Source organism: Mus caroli, unplaced genomic scaffold (assembly GCF_978045245.1).
Source record: "Mus caroli unplaced genomic scaffold, Mus_caroli_1 scaffold_8, whole genome shotgun sequence".
Classification (NCBI taxonomy): Eukaryota; Metazoa; Chordata; class Mammalia; order Rodentia; family Muridae; genus Mus; species Mus caroli.
In genome coordinates, this window is record NW_028227263.1 from 22661882 (window position 1) to 22677708 (window position 15827).

Below are 15827 nucleotides of genomic sequence, written 5' to 3' on the forward strand. Positions count from 1 at the left end.
TACTCACATACATAAAATCAATCTATCTTAAAATAAAAGCTTAACAACTTTTTGTGGAGCTGGGTACCCCCAGAACACAGTTGGAGGAGTGGAGCCAGAAAGTGGCTCATACTCTTCTTCCTCTAACTGGAGAGATTGGGGGGCTGGGGGTGGGGTGGGGTGGGGTGCGGTTTTGAGGCACGCCACTCTATGGAGCTGTTTCATGCAAATGCTATCCAGAGCTCACTTTGGCCCAAACTCTAGTCATGTCAGGGGCTTCTGGGTTGACTGGAGTTCCAGATCAGTGACCACTGAAGAGAGACTGCAGGGCAGCTTCTGACTGGAGTGTAAGCAGGAGCACACTGCCCTAGGTCTGAGCCCCTGCATGAGTCAGTTCAGGCTGACTCCCAAAGGCCCCAAGCAGTGTGTGTGTCTGTCAGACACAGGCCTGTGGGAAGGGAAGGCTAAGAGTGAGGTTCCAATGACGACTGGGACTTGGGAGACAATAGGGATAAGGAAGCAGCAGTTATTAATAAGGCAAACAGCAAAACCACTTAAAATATTTTTAAAATCAAACACTTTATTTCCACATAACAAGCGCAAAAAACTCCCAAACACTTTTAACAATACAATTAACGAAGTCATGAAGTCAGATATATACTACTCAAAGCCCCAAACGGTCACTCAGCTTAACGGTCCAAACATCTCCACACATGGTTTTTCAAAGCTACCTTTGGTTTTTGGAAAAACCAGTATGGACATCAACACACACCGAATGCATTAAACATTTGCTTAGGTTACGGTGTCCAACATTAGCTTACACCTGGCAAGTGGAGCGTGATTTGAAGTCATACAGGTTCTGTGCCCAGAGCTCCTTCAGTGAGGAGGGGCGAAGGGCACAGGGAAGAGAGGCCAGTCCAGGTGGTGGCATCCCCACTGTGTGAGGTATGAGAGGTTAACACTAGGACGCTGTCAAGTCAGTAAGCTTCGTGTCCGAATGGTCCCGCTGAGGCTTGAGATGGGCACAGATGGTGGGGAAGGTGAAGCCAGAGAAGAGCTTTGGGCAACAAGCTCCCACAGATGCTCAGGGGAGGAGGGGCAAGCTACAGTTCCACTGTTCTCACATTATCTCAGGGCGATTGTGGACAAGTTCAGGTCAAATGTTCAAATATTTGCTTAGATTTTTAATCTGCCGCTCTATGAGAAGAACTCTCACATGCAGCAACTTTGTAACTTTCATTATAAAAGAGCCTACAAATAAATCCACAAAAAAGAGACAATTAATGTTGAGCAGCCAAAAAGTCATGGTTTATTATCTGAAGATTTCATAATTCAAACACAACCAAACTGTACATTTACAATCACATCCTATTGTAAACAGTTAAAAGCCACTGACCTCTTTTGCATCTTAGGACACAAACAGTTAGAATCAAGGCAATGAAATGATGGCGTATTCTGTACTGTTAAAAGTTTACCCTTGTTTAGTCTCTCTTTGACTAAGCAAGCATTATAATACCATTTGTGGGCAAAACAACAGGGGCTAGGGAGGAAAGAAATTTTAAAATGGTGTAACTCGTTAGTTTGCAACAACATTTAAAATTTTTTATACAACAAACAACTCTGTAAGCCCAATGTCTTGGTTACAGTATGCATAGTTACTGATCTCGGCTTTAAGGTACAACAGTTAAACATGAACACAGTCACAAGAGAGCAGAGACATGAGAGAGAGCCACTGATGGGGTTACAAAAGTCACCTAGCGATTAGCAAACCATCATCACTCACTACTAAAGGACAGCATCTGAAAGCAGACGGCAACTCCAGCTCGAAGCGCGTTTTTTTCTTTTTTCTTTTCTTTTTTTTTTTTTTCTTTTTTTGGCAGAGAAAATGTTGAACAGAGCAATACGTAGTATCAGTGCTAAAAGTTGGGTTTTCTTCTTTCCTATAAGAAACTACAAGATTTTTTGACCGGGGAACTGGTTTCCTGAGAACCATGCTCTTTGATTTAGGACAGGAATAGAAAACAGAAGAACATGGCCGACTGCTGCTCTTTTCCCAGAGATAGAAGCGTCTTTTAAACCACCCTCCTCTTTTTTTTTTTTTTTGTCTTTTAATTTTTTTTTTTAAATGATGGAAGAGTAAACATTTTTTTTTCTCAAAAAACAAACAAAAAATCTGTAAACAAGAAGGTTCACCGTGGGAACCTTCAAAACAACATGGAAAGCCTGTTCAAAGTGCAGGGCCCGTCCTGGGCAGCAGGCGGGCTGCAGGTCACAGCGGTGGCCACAGTTTCTCAAACTGTAGAGCGAAATTCTTTAGTTTTACAACATGAAAAAACTGGTGCAATACTTTCATTAAGAATCCTACGTCAGTATCTTAACTTGATCTTTTCAACTCCACGATACCACACTAAGGTAGGCAACATGAGGCATAGTAGAGAGCGCACGCCTTAAGAACATCCTTGAGTAAACATTTACACTGGAACAGCTGCCCCCCCATATTGCCGATTAGACGGAGAGAACATCACTCAGTGCAAAGGTAAAAGCTCATACATCAGCCCCAAAACGGTTTTGCAAAAAAATACAAATAAAAATAAAAGGTGGGGATGGGGATGGAAATGGAGGAAAGAAGGAATCCGAAGGCTAAACATGATGAATACACAAGTGAGCTCATTCCACACGGTAGCTGTATGGCGCTATTTGGGAGTGTAAATAGATAGATACCCTTTCACATTATAATATTGGCCTGCATGATTCAAGTATTCAAACTGATATGTTTTGGGGAAAACAAAGTGGAGAATGTGCAGAAAACAGCTGTTCCCACAGGTGCCCTGGCTGCAGGCGGCGAGCCCAACTTAGTGCTCCTTTCCTTCTCTTCGTGAGGTCACAGTTTACGTCTATACCTATGCCATTACATGGACTCCCCACCCCCACCCAGGTGGTCAACAGAAAGAAAAGCATTAATGGGGGATGGGCTGCTAATTCCCCGGGGGTCGCTGCTGCTCGGGGGACCCCACAGGCTTGTGGAATAATGTGGGGTCCCCCAGAGGGAAGTGCCGTGAAGGTCTCCACAGTTAGCTCCCGACAGCCCAGCACCATTCCAGTGATTGACATCAGTCCGGCTGGAGAACGAGTGGGAACAGTCGAGAGAGCCCAGCCGGCTCTGGCTGGACCCGAGAGACTGCCAGCCAGGAGAAGGGGTCAGAGACTGACTTTGTGCAAAGAAGCGACTGATCTCCTCTTCACTGGCAAACTCAGCGAGAATAGTAGTGTTCCCCAGCACACACCTAGAGGAGAGGGCACAACATGAGGTCTTCTAGATGCATGGCTTCATAAGCTCAACTAGCAGTGCGACCTGCTCTGAGAGAAAACCAAGGAGATGCAGAAGGAGCCTGACCTGCTCCATGCCCAGAGTGAGTGTCCCAGAAGGGGTTATGGGGTATCTAGACCAGGTCTGCCTCCCATAGGCAACACAAGGGCTTCTCCAGGATCTAAGGTCACATTCTATTTCCTGAAGTAGCCTTCAACGCCTAGGCTCAAGTTATTCCTCCGCCTAAGTCTCTCCTGGTCCACATTAACCAGGTCTACACAGGGGTCTTGGGTTGGGCTTTTACTCACAGCTCTCCCAGCCCCTCCCCTCCCCATCAGGAGTCTTGGGGCAACTTACATGTGCAGAGACTTTTGTGCCTTCACTACCTCTTCTTTTGAACTGTAACGGACCAGAGCATTTCCATGTGGGAGGTTCAGATGGAATGTAATCAGTGGGCCATGCTGCATGCACAGGGTGCGCAGAGTTGAGCCGTCAATCTAGACAGAGCAGGCTGTGGTTAGGGGCTCCATTGTGGAAGCCATTGGAAGGTACCTCCTTCTCATGCCAGGTTCAGTGCCTCTTCCTTATATGCAGTGGGCTAGAGCTAGGCGATGAGTCATCACCGCAGGCATGGCTTCATGTCTTTCCCCCACCTACTCCATGACAGAACCTCAAGACACTGCTCCCTAGGAGTGGGAGAGTAGCCTCCTTAAGAAAATACTTAGATAGGAAAGAGTAGACCAAGGTCTCTGGAGGGGCAATATAATCCCAGAAAGCCACACTTGCAAAGCCCAGCACCACTCAGTACTGGGTAAGACATAGGTATCTGCATTACTGTGCTGCCCTAAACATAACAGCATGAAAACCACTGGATCAGACTAGAGGCAGCAAAGTGTCACCCTCTGCCTGCCCTTGATAACCAATGACAGGCCTGTGTGGAACGCTAAGCTCTCCCCAGCCCACTGTATGCACTGAGCGGGTGCCTCCTTACCTGAGGTGTGAGGTTCTTCAGAACAAGCCAATTGGTTATTCTCCCTGAGCTGCTCTCACCCCAGCTGGAGCCTGAACAAAGAGCAAGCAGTCAGCACTCTATGGCTCTGCCTGAATGACTAAGACAAGTACAGCCAATCAAACGACAGCTCATCTCAGTCCTCCTCGGGAATCTGGGCTCCTTTCTCTTTTGCCTACTTTCCCCTCGTGCAACAAAGACCTGTGACATCAGTTTGCTCCAGCCTAGATCAGGGGCTGAGCCCTACCTTCAGGTGCCTCTATTCCATGCCATCTTTCCATTTAGGGCAAACTACTTCCAAACGGTGCCCAAGGGCAGGTAAGCCTTTCTGCATCTGTCCCTAAGACGAGAACCTTTAAGGGCACTGAACTGTTTGGCATCAGGTATCTTTTGATTTTGTCTAGGTTACCGAGTTCTCCACTGAGCCTTTCCTGCATGACCCTAAGGCAACCCCTCTCCTTTAGAAAGGAACATCTAAACATGATTAAGGAGCACCTGGCCCCGTGACACCTTACAGGTATTTCACAGTATGTCACTGGGCCTATGTCTGCTTGACCTTAGAGGTCAATAGCACTCACTTACGCTCTCAAGTGTCTGCCTACACAGTAAACTTCATGGTGATTCTTTCTTGTTTGTTTGTTTGTTTTTGAGACAGGGTTTCTCTGTGTAGCCCTGGCTGTCCTGGAACTCACTCTGTAGACCAGGCTGGCCACGAACTCAGAAATCTGCCTGCCTCTGTCTCCTAAGTGCTGGGATTAAAGGCATGTGCCACCACCGCCCGGCCATGGTCATTCTTGGGATAGGCCAAGCTACTACCAAAACAAGTCCAATCTCTATATTCTCTCTCCAGCTTAATTTTCCATGTACCAGTCTTGTTCTGCAAGCCAGCCATGAGTTAGGAAACAGACAAACCTTTTAAGATGCATTCCCTTGGGGTTGAGGGGGTGCACATGTTTAATCCCAGCACTTGGGAGGCAGAGGCAGGTGGATCTCAGTGAGTTTCATGCCAGCCTGGTCTACAGAGTGAGTTCCAAGACCCGCCAGAGCTACATAGAGAAACCCTTTCTCCAAAACCAAAACCAAACAATCAAACAAAAGAACAAAAACAAACAAACAGACAACAAAAAGCAAGCATTCCTAAGGAGTTTTTGAGAAGAGACCCCACTAGCATTGCTTTGGGTAAGCATGACAGGGTCTCCAGGGTCTCATGTACAGATGACACCAACATCCTCATACTGTTCCTGCCTTCACTACCCCTGTGCTAGGATTTCAGGCATGCACCACCATACAGGTTTGGCTAAACATTCTTAAGGAAATTAATCAAGACTCCTAAAGATAAGAAAATGATCAAAGGTAGAGATGAACTACAATTCTGCTCAAGCTCACTCTGTCTTTACAGAGTGTGACCCCGTAGCTGACAGTGTTGGCCCACAGCTATCGGGTCTTACCTGGGGTATATCTGGCGTCAGAATTTCCCCATCCTCCACCTACACGAAGGGGAGAATTATCCCACGTAGACAAGGGTGGCTTCTGACCAGTCAGCCCTGGAGGTGGGCGGGACGGAGCAGTGATGTTTTTAGGTGGCAAAGGGACTTTCCACAGCTCATGAGCCAGAGAGGTGTTTGTAACTGAACCAGGAGACCACGTCAATTTGGAATCACTATTTCTGGCTACTCAAAGGAGAAGGGGGAAAAAGAAAATAAGAAAAATTGAAGAACGTGGGATGTTAGGAAGAGAAAATTCACATAATAATATTTACTGTCCCATGAAAAGTGAGTTAAGTAAACAAAAACTACCAAAACCCCTAAATCTAGGTAAAGGCCTACAGAGAAAGACAAAGAGCCCAGAGCTGGCAATCTTCCTCAGGACTTGGGCCCTCACCTGCTACTGTCCTGAGACTGTGCAAGCAGAGAACTGCTCTCTGAGATTACAACACAGACTCTAAGATACACACGTGGACTCCTAGCCAACTGGTCCACTCAAGAGAGACACAGGCCACAGACACACTTTAAGCTCATCATTTCCTCCCAGAAGAAAGGCTATAGCAGTTATTCCAAGTTAGCAAGGTGGTACAATGCAATGCTCATGGGGAGAGAGGCAACTATGTCAAAGAGTGCTAAAAGACGGGAGGAGAAAGGGGTGGGAAGCTCTTCAGCAGCTCTTGAGCATTCAGACCTGAGTTATTACAAAGTACCTGGCCATTAGACCAAGTCTCCTCCAAGTGTGGCTGCAGGAAGGCTGGCCACAGCAGAGTTTTCCTGAGCTGCAGCAGACGCACACTGAAGCCCAGGGCTCGAGCCATCGAGCTCACTGCAGGGGCACAGCATCATATAGTACCTCCCACTTCCCACTTCCCACGTTCTATACAGCTATCAGTCTGCAGAGGATTGAAAATAAAGAGTGAGTACAAGTGGCTTTCAGAAGACTTTGGATTAAATGGTCTTTATCACAGGGCTGAGGTGGCTTAGATGGCAGAGAGCTGTGTGGTAAATGTAGACTGCTTTTCAAAGGGGAGATATGACGTTTGCAATACTTGGATAGGATCACAAACCCTCCCGCAACAACCTGAGAAGGCAGCAGAGGGGAAGCCCCAGGCTGGCGGTTTCTGAGAGGGCCCACCTGAAGTGCTTTGTGCTGTACTGCTGAGGGGAACATTGTAGTTGGAGGCACGAATGGATGACCAGGCACTAGTTGAAGGCAGCGTGGTGTTCAAGGATGAGGATGACCCTGCAGAAGAGAAGTCAGTTAGCAGGGCAGGGCATGGCATCTAGGAAGCTGCAGGGCCACAGCATGCCTCAAGATAGGAGTTGAGAGCATCTGAATTAGAGATAGGGCCCAAGATAGCAGCTCCCTTTCTGCTGACTGGTTCTGCCCTGGCTCAGAATAGGCATTTCCTTCTTGATCCCCGAGACTGTGCAGTGGCTAGATGAGCCAGGCTCTCCTTGCAGCACTAAAGAGGCTGCTTTTACTCTAGCTCTTGACTCTGAACAGCATTGACTATGTACTGGCAAGGCAGGTCATCAAGGCAGCCTGTCACAGGCAGTACCCAAGAGCCTTCAGCCTTCTCCACATTTGGGCTCTGTAGTTAACATATTCTCTTTAGTCTTGGCCTAGCCCTGACCCTCACCTGGGCACCAGGACAGTCCCTACAGTCCACTCTGCACTCCATTAAATGCACTGACCCTTCCACTAGAAACTTGTGGTCATAGCTATTTTTTTTACGTGTCAGCCACTGCCAGTTGTATACTTCATTTACACTTGGAATGTTGACGGCTTCCCTCAGGACAGACAGCCTGCCTGCCTGCCTGCCTGGGATTTCAAGGTTCTAACTGTGAAACGTATGTACTTTCTAAAGGGTTGTCAGGTGAAATAACCCTATGACTACCATGGGGCTGTTTTTTACCATAGGCATATGTGAATATTCTGTCCATTGTTTTGTCCTAGAAGAAAGATTAATAAAAAGTTACTGAAACACTAAAATAATTGATTTTTTTTGTATGTGTGTGTAAAATATATTCTCCTTTCTATCCCTTTTAGTAATTTACAAAGAATGTAAAGGAGCTAACAGTCTTTTCTGATACACAGCTTATTAAGGTAGCAAGCGTTTGTCATATCATAATGCTAAGTGAAGAATTGTGTCATTCTGAAATGGCAGAATCTACCAAAGAGCTACGTAGAGGTCATGAAAGCCAACTCAGCAGAAGATAGTAAGGCACAGGCCAGGCTGAAAAGGAGCTAGAGAAGAATCAGTTGTTTATAGAAACTGGCTCTTTATGGGAAGAATATTCTGAAAGTCAAAACATTAGATTTTATATTAAAAAAAGAGCTACGACCACAAGTTTCTAGTGGAAGGGTCAGTGCATCTAAATGGAGTGCAGAGTGGATTGAAGGGGCTGTCCTGGTGCCCAGGTGAGGGTCAGAGCCAGGCCATCCTGACCTGTTATCATCCCACAGTGCTGCACAGCATTCTCACGCCAGCCCATGCCCTACGTACCACTGTTCCTGTCCCTGAGGTGGTCAACTTCCCGCACAGTATTAATTGAAAGACTGTTTATGACACTGCCAGGAGTGACGTAAGGGTCAGTTTCAGGGTCAATGTTTGGATAACCTTTCCATGGTTCACCAGGGCGAAATTCTGCAAATACAAATTCAAAATCAGTGCACAGCTTTAAAATCCAAATTAAATAGCCACACATTCATCTCTAAACTCTGTGTGACAACACCCTAAAAGGCCATTACTAACTTGCTTATTTACACAACTGAAATAATTGCTCTGAGTTTACAGCTTTTCAGCAATGCAGCAACTCAAGCAGGCCAGAGATGCACCTCTGGTGACCCTCAGTGTCAAATGAGTCCTTGACACAGTCTCTCCTCTGACACAGTCTCTCCCTCTGACAGGTTTTCAAGAGAGTCTCCACACCAGTGGTGAATTCATCCACCATCACTGCGTGGAACAGAAAACTGGAGCATGCAGCAATGACCCAAGTTCAAGCTCGCCTCTCCATTGCATCACATCAGCGCTTCTCATCACAGAACCATGTTAAGCTATGGCTGAGACCAGACACGGAGAGGCTGTAAGCATCTTACCTGGTGGCCAGTTAACACTGCTAGAGCCGTTAGGCGATTTGGCACGTGGCCAGCCATCTCCTATTGAACCTGGAGGACTGGCTGGTGAAGTACTGCTATTCATAAAGTCATAGGGAACAAATGGAGACTCTTCCAGCCTAAAACCACTTGAAATAGCACCTACAAAGAACAATGCGATGGTGAAATCAATGTGAGCCGGCTACAGCATCAGCCTCTTCTACAGCAAAGCTTCCCACCAGGGAAATGGATGCCAACCTGCCCAGGAAACTCTATGAAGATGCAAGAAAAAAGCAGTACTCTGCTCCCGGACAGACAGCAAGGATTCTGACACAGCACATGAAGGCGGGGTGGAAAGAAGCAGTGACCTGGGGCTTCCTGTTGCTTCTTTTCTCTGGGCCTCTCTGCTTATAACTTCATTCTGGAAGACAGACCCTTTGCTCAAGGGCCAGACCTCTACCTCTGCTAACTGTTCTCTGTGTGCGGGCGAGTGCGAGTATTCATTCATGGAAGGCAGAGAGAGTGATTTCCTGGGCCTGTGAGTTGTCCAACACTGGTGCTGGAAGGTAAACTGAGGGCCACTATCAAGTGGAGAGCTGGCATTAACCATGTGCACTGTCTCTCCAGCCCCACCTCATTATGGCCTAAAAGTTTTACTGCTTATCTACCACTCTGTCTTCTGCCTCCTTTCTGGCTCGGATGCAGATGTTATCAAGCTGTTCTCTTTTAGCAGGCCTTCCTACAGTTGAATAACTGTAAGGGTAAGTTAGGGCATTGTATGAATTCTATGAAGATAACTCAACTTTAGCCTCTTGAGACACAGCACACCCAGGCATTCCTATGGAACACTGCCTAAGACTTCTAACACAGCTCTATGTGCTACATCTTAAGAGTACTTATACTGTACCATGGATGTCCACATTTACCTCTGCTAACAAAAGAGCTTCTCTAGGGCAAGTGTGTGTAGAAACATCTATAGTATACAAGTTCAACCATATGCCCACCAGTACTTATTCATCTGTGTATTCTAGGAGTCTAGAATCATCTTACAAAGGCACAGGAAATCCCATTAACTTTTGAAGACAAATAGATAATAATCCAAGCTAAATATGATATTTCTAAAAGAAATTAGTTGCTGAAAAGATAATTATCAAACCTGTGACGTGTGTGCGTGTGTGGGGGGGGGGGGGGGCGGGGGGGCAGGTACATTAGTATATACCTATAATCCCAGCCCCAGGGAGGCCAAGGTAGGAAGACCGTGAGCTCAAAGCCTGTATCCTGGACTACATAGTAAAATCAAATAGAAAACTGCTGTGTAGCCTAATTCCACAATGAACAAGCCAAGTTAAATTCAGAGAATGTTAAAAAATAGATTATACGGACAAAAAAAAAAATCACTTGGATACCTCCTAAATGGCCATAAAAAAGGGAATGAATGCTAGGTGCATACCAGGACAACAGGTCTAGAGAGCTAGACCCTGTGTATACTGGGGAGATGGGGACTTGAGACTATTATTCTGAAAATGGATACAGAAATAAATCAACTTCTAATGATATATCCCCATAGATCAGTGTATTGCTCAACCTTTAGTTAGTGATTAACACAAGAATCCCATTACAGGTCAATGTTCCAAAAGAAAGACACACATGAGTGCACAGCCAGTCCTCTAGGATGTCTATTGGACCCTTCACCTCAAGGCTCAGAATATATGCAGAAGAAGGGATGGGAAGACTTTAAGAGCCAGGAAATGATATTTTCAGATACAACAGGGCAGAAACACATATGAACTTACAAAGCTCATGAAAGCATGCATAAGACCTGTGTAAACTCAAGCCAGACAAAAATCCCAGCATCCAGGAAGGGACAGGGACACAAAGTCTCACTCCTAGATGAGGAGCTATTGGCATTCACTGTAGCAGGGAGGGGAAAGTTAGTTTTCTTCAATGGAGTGTCACTCAAGGCCAGGTCACAAACTAGCCTCCATGGTTGTTGCTGGTAGTTTAAAAAAAAAAAAAACCACCCACAAATATACACACATTATATGACAATATATAGTCAAAGAATACATAAATAAATATATTATTTAAAGAAAGAAAATGGGATGTTTAAAAAAATTAACATATCCTCAGATTGCTCCTGTGTCTCTGCAACATAGCAGAATTGAAGTCAATTTGCTTTCTACTTGGAAGTTTCTGGAAAAGTGTGTGTTCTTAACTCCTGAGCATCTCTTCAGCTCTTGTTTTGTTTTTGAAATTACAGTGTGTGTGGAGTATATGTGAAGGTCAGAGGACAAGTTGGGGAAGTGGTTCTGTCTTCATATCATGTGGGTCGGTAATAGCAGGCATTCCTGAGTTAAGCAGTCTTCCTTCATACCCACCCCACATTTGTTTCCAGACAAGTCTAAGATTATAATTAATACCATGTTTGCTGGAGTTTTGATCCAACGACGTGTTCACAGACATGCTGTCCACTGTTGTCCACTTCCTTAGTCGTGACTGTGGCTCTTTAATACTGTTCATATCCATATTTACATTCAAGTTTGAGTTCAAGCCTTGAAAACACAATTTAAATCGTATAAAGCAGCATATTTTCCCTTCCTCTACCAATATTGTCTTCTTACTGTTTACAGTCCTGCAAATGTGCAGCGAGGGCGCAGGGGCCTGGCTTGTAGCTACACTAGTGCTCCATAGTACGTGGTTCTCAAGCCGCAAGGGACAGACAGTGCTATCACAGGTGGAAACTGCTCCTCTACACAAGCTGCATCATGTACAAACTTCCCAAAATAGTAGAAAAAGAGTTTTAAGGGGACCATGTAAAGTTTGTCACTGCATCCCGAGTTTAGCCATTTTCTCAGAATGCCATGTATAATATATGATCACTCTCAATTGTCATTCCCTGATTGCAAACTGATGAATTTCCAGATGGCTCACTAGCCAATGGACGCTAATTTAAAAGTTCAGCTCAAGCCGGGCGTGGTGGCGCACGCCTTTAATCCCAGCACTCAGGAGGTAGAGGCAGGTGGATTTCTGAGTTCAAGGCCAGCCTGGTCTACAAAGTGAGTTCCAGGACAGCCAAGGCTACACAGAGAAACCCTGTCTCGAAAAACCAAAAAGAAAAAAAAAGTTCAGCTCAAAAAAAAAAAAAAAAAAAAAAAGGAAGGGTAAATAATTCATTGTTCCAGCTCCTGGTGAGTAAGAAGGAGCAGGGGTGGATGACTCCAAATAAAAGATATAAAGTCTTTAAAAAAAAAAAAAAAAAAAAGTACAGCTCCTAGCTCCAACAGTAACATCTGAGAAAAAGACTCCAGTATCTGAAGGCACAATTTATTAGAATTTTAGTGGTTTCAAATTCCGGTATTACACCTTTAGTATGAATTTTCTGAAGTCATTCCAAGTTCGATTTTTGCAGAAAGCAATCAAATTTGTGCCTTTAGACCTATGAATTAGACCAAGAATTTGCAAAAATTTTGCATAAAGGTTTAAAAGGTAGCCTGGAGAATATACGGGCTATATAGCTTTCTCTATGTCACTATGCAAAAGCACCCACAGATAAAGTTAAAACAAACAAACAAACAAACAAACAAACATAGCTCCATTTCAATAAAACTTTCTTTGTGAAATTAAGACAGTGGGCCAAATTTTGCTCACAGGCTATAGAGTGATGTCTGTGTGAATGAAGCAGAAGGGTCAGGCTGTCAGGAGAAGTAGCTCCCCTTCATCATCAGTGGTTTCTGTACTGTCTAGCACAGTTGTAACTGACAGTGGAAACTGCTTCTGCTAACCATCCCAAGGACATATGTCCTAGCTCAGTGTCTATTATGTAATACCAAAAGAACCAAATAAGAAACTTCCCAATCAGAGAAAAAACCAGCAGAAGCACATCCCCCCAAGCACTGTTTACAGCCCACAACATGCTGAGAGAACTAATGGTCTTCAACAGAGCTGGGGTAGTAACCAGCTACCCACGACAACAACTCATCTATATGAAACTGTTGTTCAGATGGGGGAGGGATAACAGACAAAGGAGGTTTGGTTAACCAAGAATCAAAACATAATCAGGAACCTGGGAAAGAGAAAACACACACACCTTACATTTCCTTAATAAATAGAAAGCCTGCTTATACAGTGGAGAAAATGAAAGACAATTTCTCTTCACACCCATTCTGCTAAGACAAGTGACAACATAATGGGACTATTCCCAGTATTTTCCAGAGCAGTGCCTGCATACCATCTCTCTCCCAAACAACACTGCCATGCCATGAGTCTTCCTGCCCCTGCACATCCTACAGTCTGAGTCTGAAAATGAGTGTGTCCTTTAGTTGGTACCTTCCAATAGGTAGAAACGTCTGAAATACTGCGATACCACCTCTGAAGTATGAAGATGACATAATCTAGAAGAAAGTACGCTACTCTCTGATAAGTGGTGTCTAAGCCTGGTGCTATGCTGAAGGACAGAGCTGCAAAGGCAGTGGAGGCACATGTGTATAGTGTTCCAAGCAGGAACTCACCTATAGGAAAGTTGCTGAAAGCATTTACTGGCGATGGCCCTTTCTGCAGCTCGGGTGTAGTGTGGGGCATGACATTGTCAAGGAAGGACTTCATGGCTGGCTGATGGAGCGGCTGCTGAGAAGGCGGAGTCTGCTGCTTCACCAGCAGGCTTGGATCAAGTTGACGAGACTGTTGCATCATCTGCTGCTGCACACTAAGAGGTCGACCCTTCAAACAAAACGAGGCAGGAAAATTGTGGGCGTGTGTTTTTATAGGGACACATTCTTCACTTCTGAGCTCACCTCCTGCTCAGGAGGAAGGTCACCAATTAAAGTTCTATAGCTACTATGACTTCTGGACAAAGAGCAGATTAAAAAGCACATTTTAATAAAATTCTTTCATTGACAAGTGGAGAGGGATGATCTACCTGCTGGTCTTGCTGCTGTCGGTTAGCAGAAGGCACGCTTCTCTGACTCTGTGCCCTCTGCTGCTGCGCTAACAATCGCTGAAAGACAGAAAAGGGTTGTCACTGTTCAGCTGTTACTAATTAGAATGTTTAAGGATGACTATGGTCAATGGACCTGGTAGAACTATGCCACGTACCCAAGTCCCACCTCACATAGTAACATCTTTCCATGGAATATCTCTACTAGATTCCAGAAATGGGAAACAAACAAACAAAACAAAACAAAAACCCACAACACCACCACTTTTGCAGTACTGCGAATAGACCCAAGAGCCTTGCATATATTAAACTCTATCAATAAAGCACCTCTTCACCCCAACTCACACTCCTCCCCTCTCCCCCGCCCCGGGTTTCTCTGTGTAGCCCTGGCTGTCCTGGAACTCACGCTGTAGACCAGGCAGGTCTCGAACTCAGAAGTCCACCTGCCTCTGCCTCCTGAGTGCTGGGATTAAAGGCGTGCGCCACCACGCCCGGCCCAGCTCACACTTTAACAGGATTGATGATTCTAATCATTCTTCCCTCCCTTCCTGTATCTCCCCTGAAAGCATCTTGCACTTCATGTAGGTTCAAGAGCAGACAGTAAGTACTTACCTGTAACTGGGAGATCTGAGAAAGCTGGTTTAGTTGGGATAGCTGGTTCAGCATGGCTACCTGTTGAGGGCCAAAGAGCGGATTCAGGCCACCGTTGTTTGGTGCATACTTCAGCAATGAAACTGGAACCTTAGGATCACAACGGTTAAGTTAATAATGTTGCTGTAATACCCAGACTAGCCAGAGATACTGTACAACTAAATCATCAACAGGGCAGTTAAAGCAGTGGACATTTCATGGGGATTTAGTCATTCAAAGCGTGTTCTCACACATACTCTTTCTCATGGTAACGAAAAATGACAAGGATAACCTATTTGATTTCACTGTTGCTCTCCCGACAAGGTTTTACAATGAAAACGGTACAGTTTAAAATAACCATTAATTTTCTTTATCCTTTGCTCACACTTCTGCAACAACAGCTAATTAGCACTTGCAGCACTTCAAAGTTGTCAAAAATTATTACAATGCCCCATGGTTATCTCAGACATAGAATTTTAAATCTAGCTCATTTGTATGTGAATGGATGGTTTGCTCCTTGTACGTCAGTGAATCACATGCATTCCTGATGCCCAAAGAGGCCGGAGGAGGGCATCAGGCTCCCTAGGAATAGAGTTACAGACAGTTGGGAACTGGCATGAGGATGAGAATCAAACTGGATCCTCTGGAAGAACAGCCAGGGCTCTTAATGCTGAGCTCCAGCCCCTAAACATAAACTTATTCAAGGTTCTTCCCAGGAAAGTGGAGGAGAGGCCCAGAAGCTTGTTCACCTGAGGGGAGAGTAATGGAGGAGGCACTTGAGCACGAAGATTAGGCTGAGATGAACTGAGAGGTTGTGCTGGAGGCTGCTGCATGCCCCGGGGTTGTGCTGCTGTGTTTCCAACACCAAACATATTGGGATTGCCATTCTAAAAAACAAACAACAAAATAACAAAGTGATTCTTCAGGGAAAGACACTCATTACCATATGATACTATTGTTTAAACACAGTAACTACAGACAAGAGAGACAGATCATTCAAGAGAAAGCCTAGAATGCACATCTGGACTTACCTGTCTAACAGAATTCAAGTTTTGCGTACCCAGCCCTGCTATGGAGCCAAGGGCCTGGTTAGGTAGTGCACTATTTGAAGGGGGAAGCTTCATGCTTTGACTGGACATAAACTGCATGTTTTGGGATTCATCTGCTACAATGCCATCCTGATTGGACAGACAGAAAGATGTGTAACACCAGCCAAGCAAACAAGTAGAAGGGAGAAATCATTGCAGGAACAGAGGAGAGGTCACATGACATTCCAGCACCAACAGGAAACAGGTAGAAAACAGAAGAGATCAGGTTAGTGTTAATTCTAGAGCACATAAAAAGAGCCAAACACATATTTCATGGGATTAAGAAGAAAATATAAA

General features: G+C 45.0%; 1 protein-coding gene across 4 annotated transcripts in view; it reads right to left on the reverse strand.

Annotated features, from left to right (window-relative positions):
• Window positions 1-2067: 2067 nt before the first annotated feature.
• Tnrc6a (trinucleotide repeat containing adaptor 6A) overlaps window positions 2068-15827 on the reverse strand; it is a 70741-nt gene continuing 56981 nt past the window's right edge. The window contains exons 13-25 of one of the 4 annotated variants that reach the window (XM_029479750.2): window positions 15474-15620; window positions 15192-15329; window positions 14425-14484; window positions 13795-13872; window positions 13388-13595; window positions 11300-11431; window positions 8883-9041; window positions 8290-8430; window positions 6915-7022; window positions 5744-5965; window positions 4278-4348; window positions 3644-3783; window positions 2068-3263 (exon numbers count right to left, since the gene is read on the reverse strand). In XM_029479750.2, the coding sequence (XP_029335610.1) occupies window positions 2888-3263; window positions 3644-3783; window positions 4278-4348; window positions 5744-5965; window positions 6915-7022; window positions 8290-8430; window positions 8883-9041; window positions 11300-11431; window positions 13388-13595; window positions 13795-13872; window positions 14425-14484; window positions 15192-15329; window positions 15474-15620 (1980 nt within the window). In that variant the 3' untranslated portion in view covers window positions 2068-2887. Of the gene's footprint in view, window positions 3264-3643; window positions 3784-4277; window positions 4349-5743; window positions 5966-6914; window positions 7023-8289; window positions 8431-8882; window positions 9042-11299; window positions 11432-13387; window positions 13596-13794; window positions 13873-14424; window positions 14554-15191; window positions 15330-15473; window positions 15621-15827 lie in introns of all 4 variants that reach the window. The other 3 variants (XM_021168995.3, XM_085841343.1, XM_021168994.2) reach the window with 3 other exon arrangements.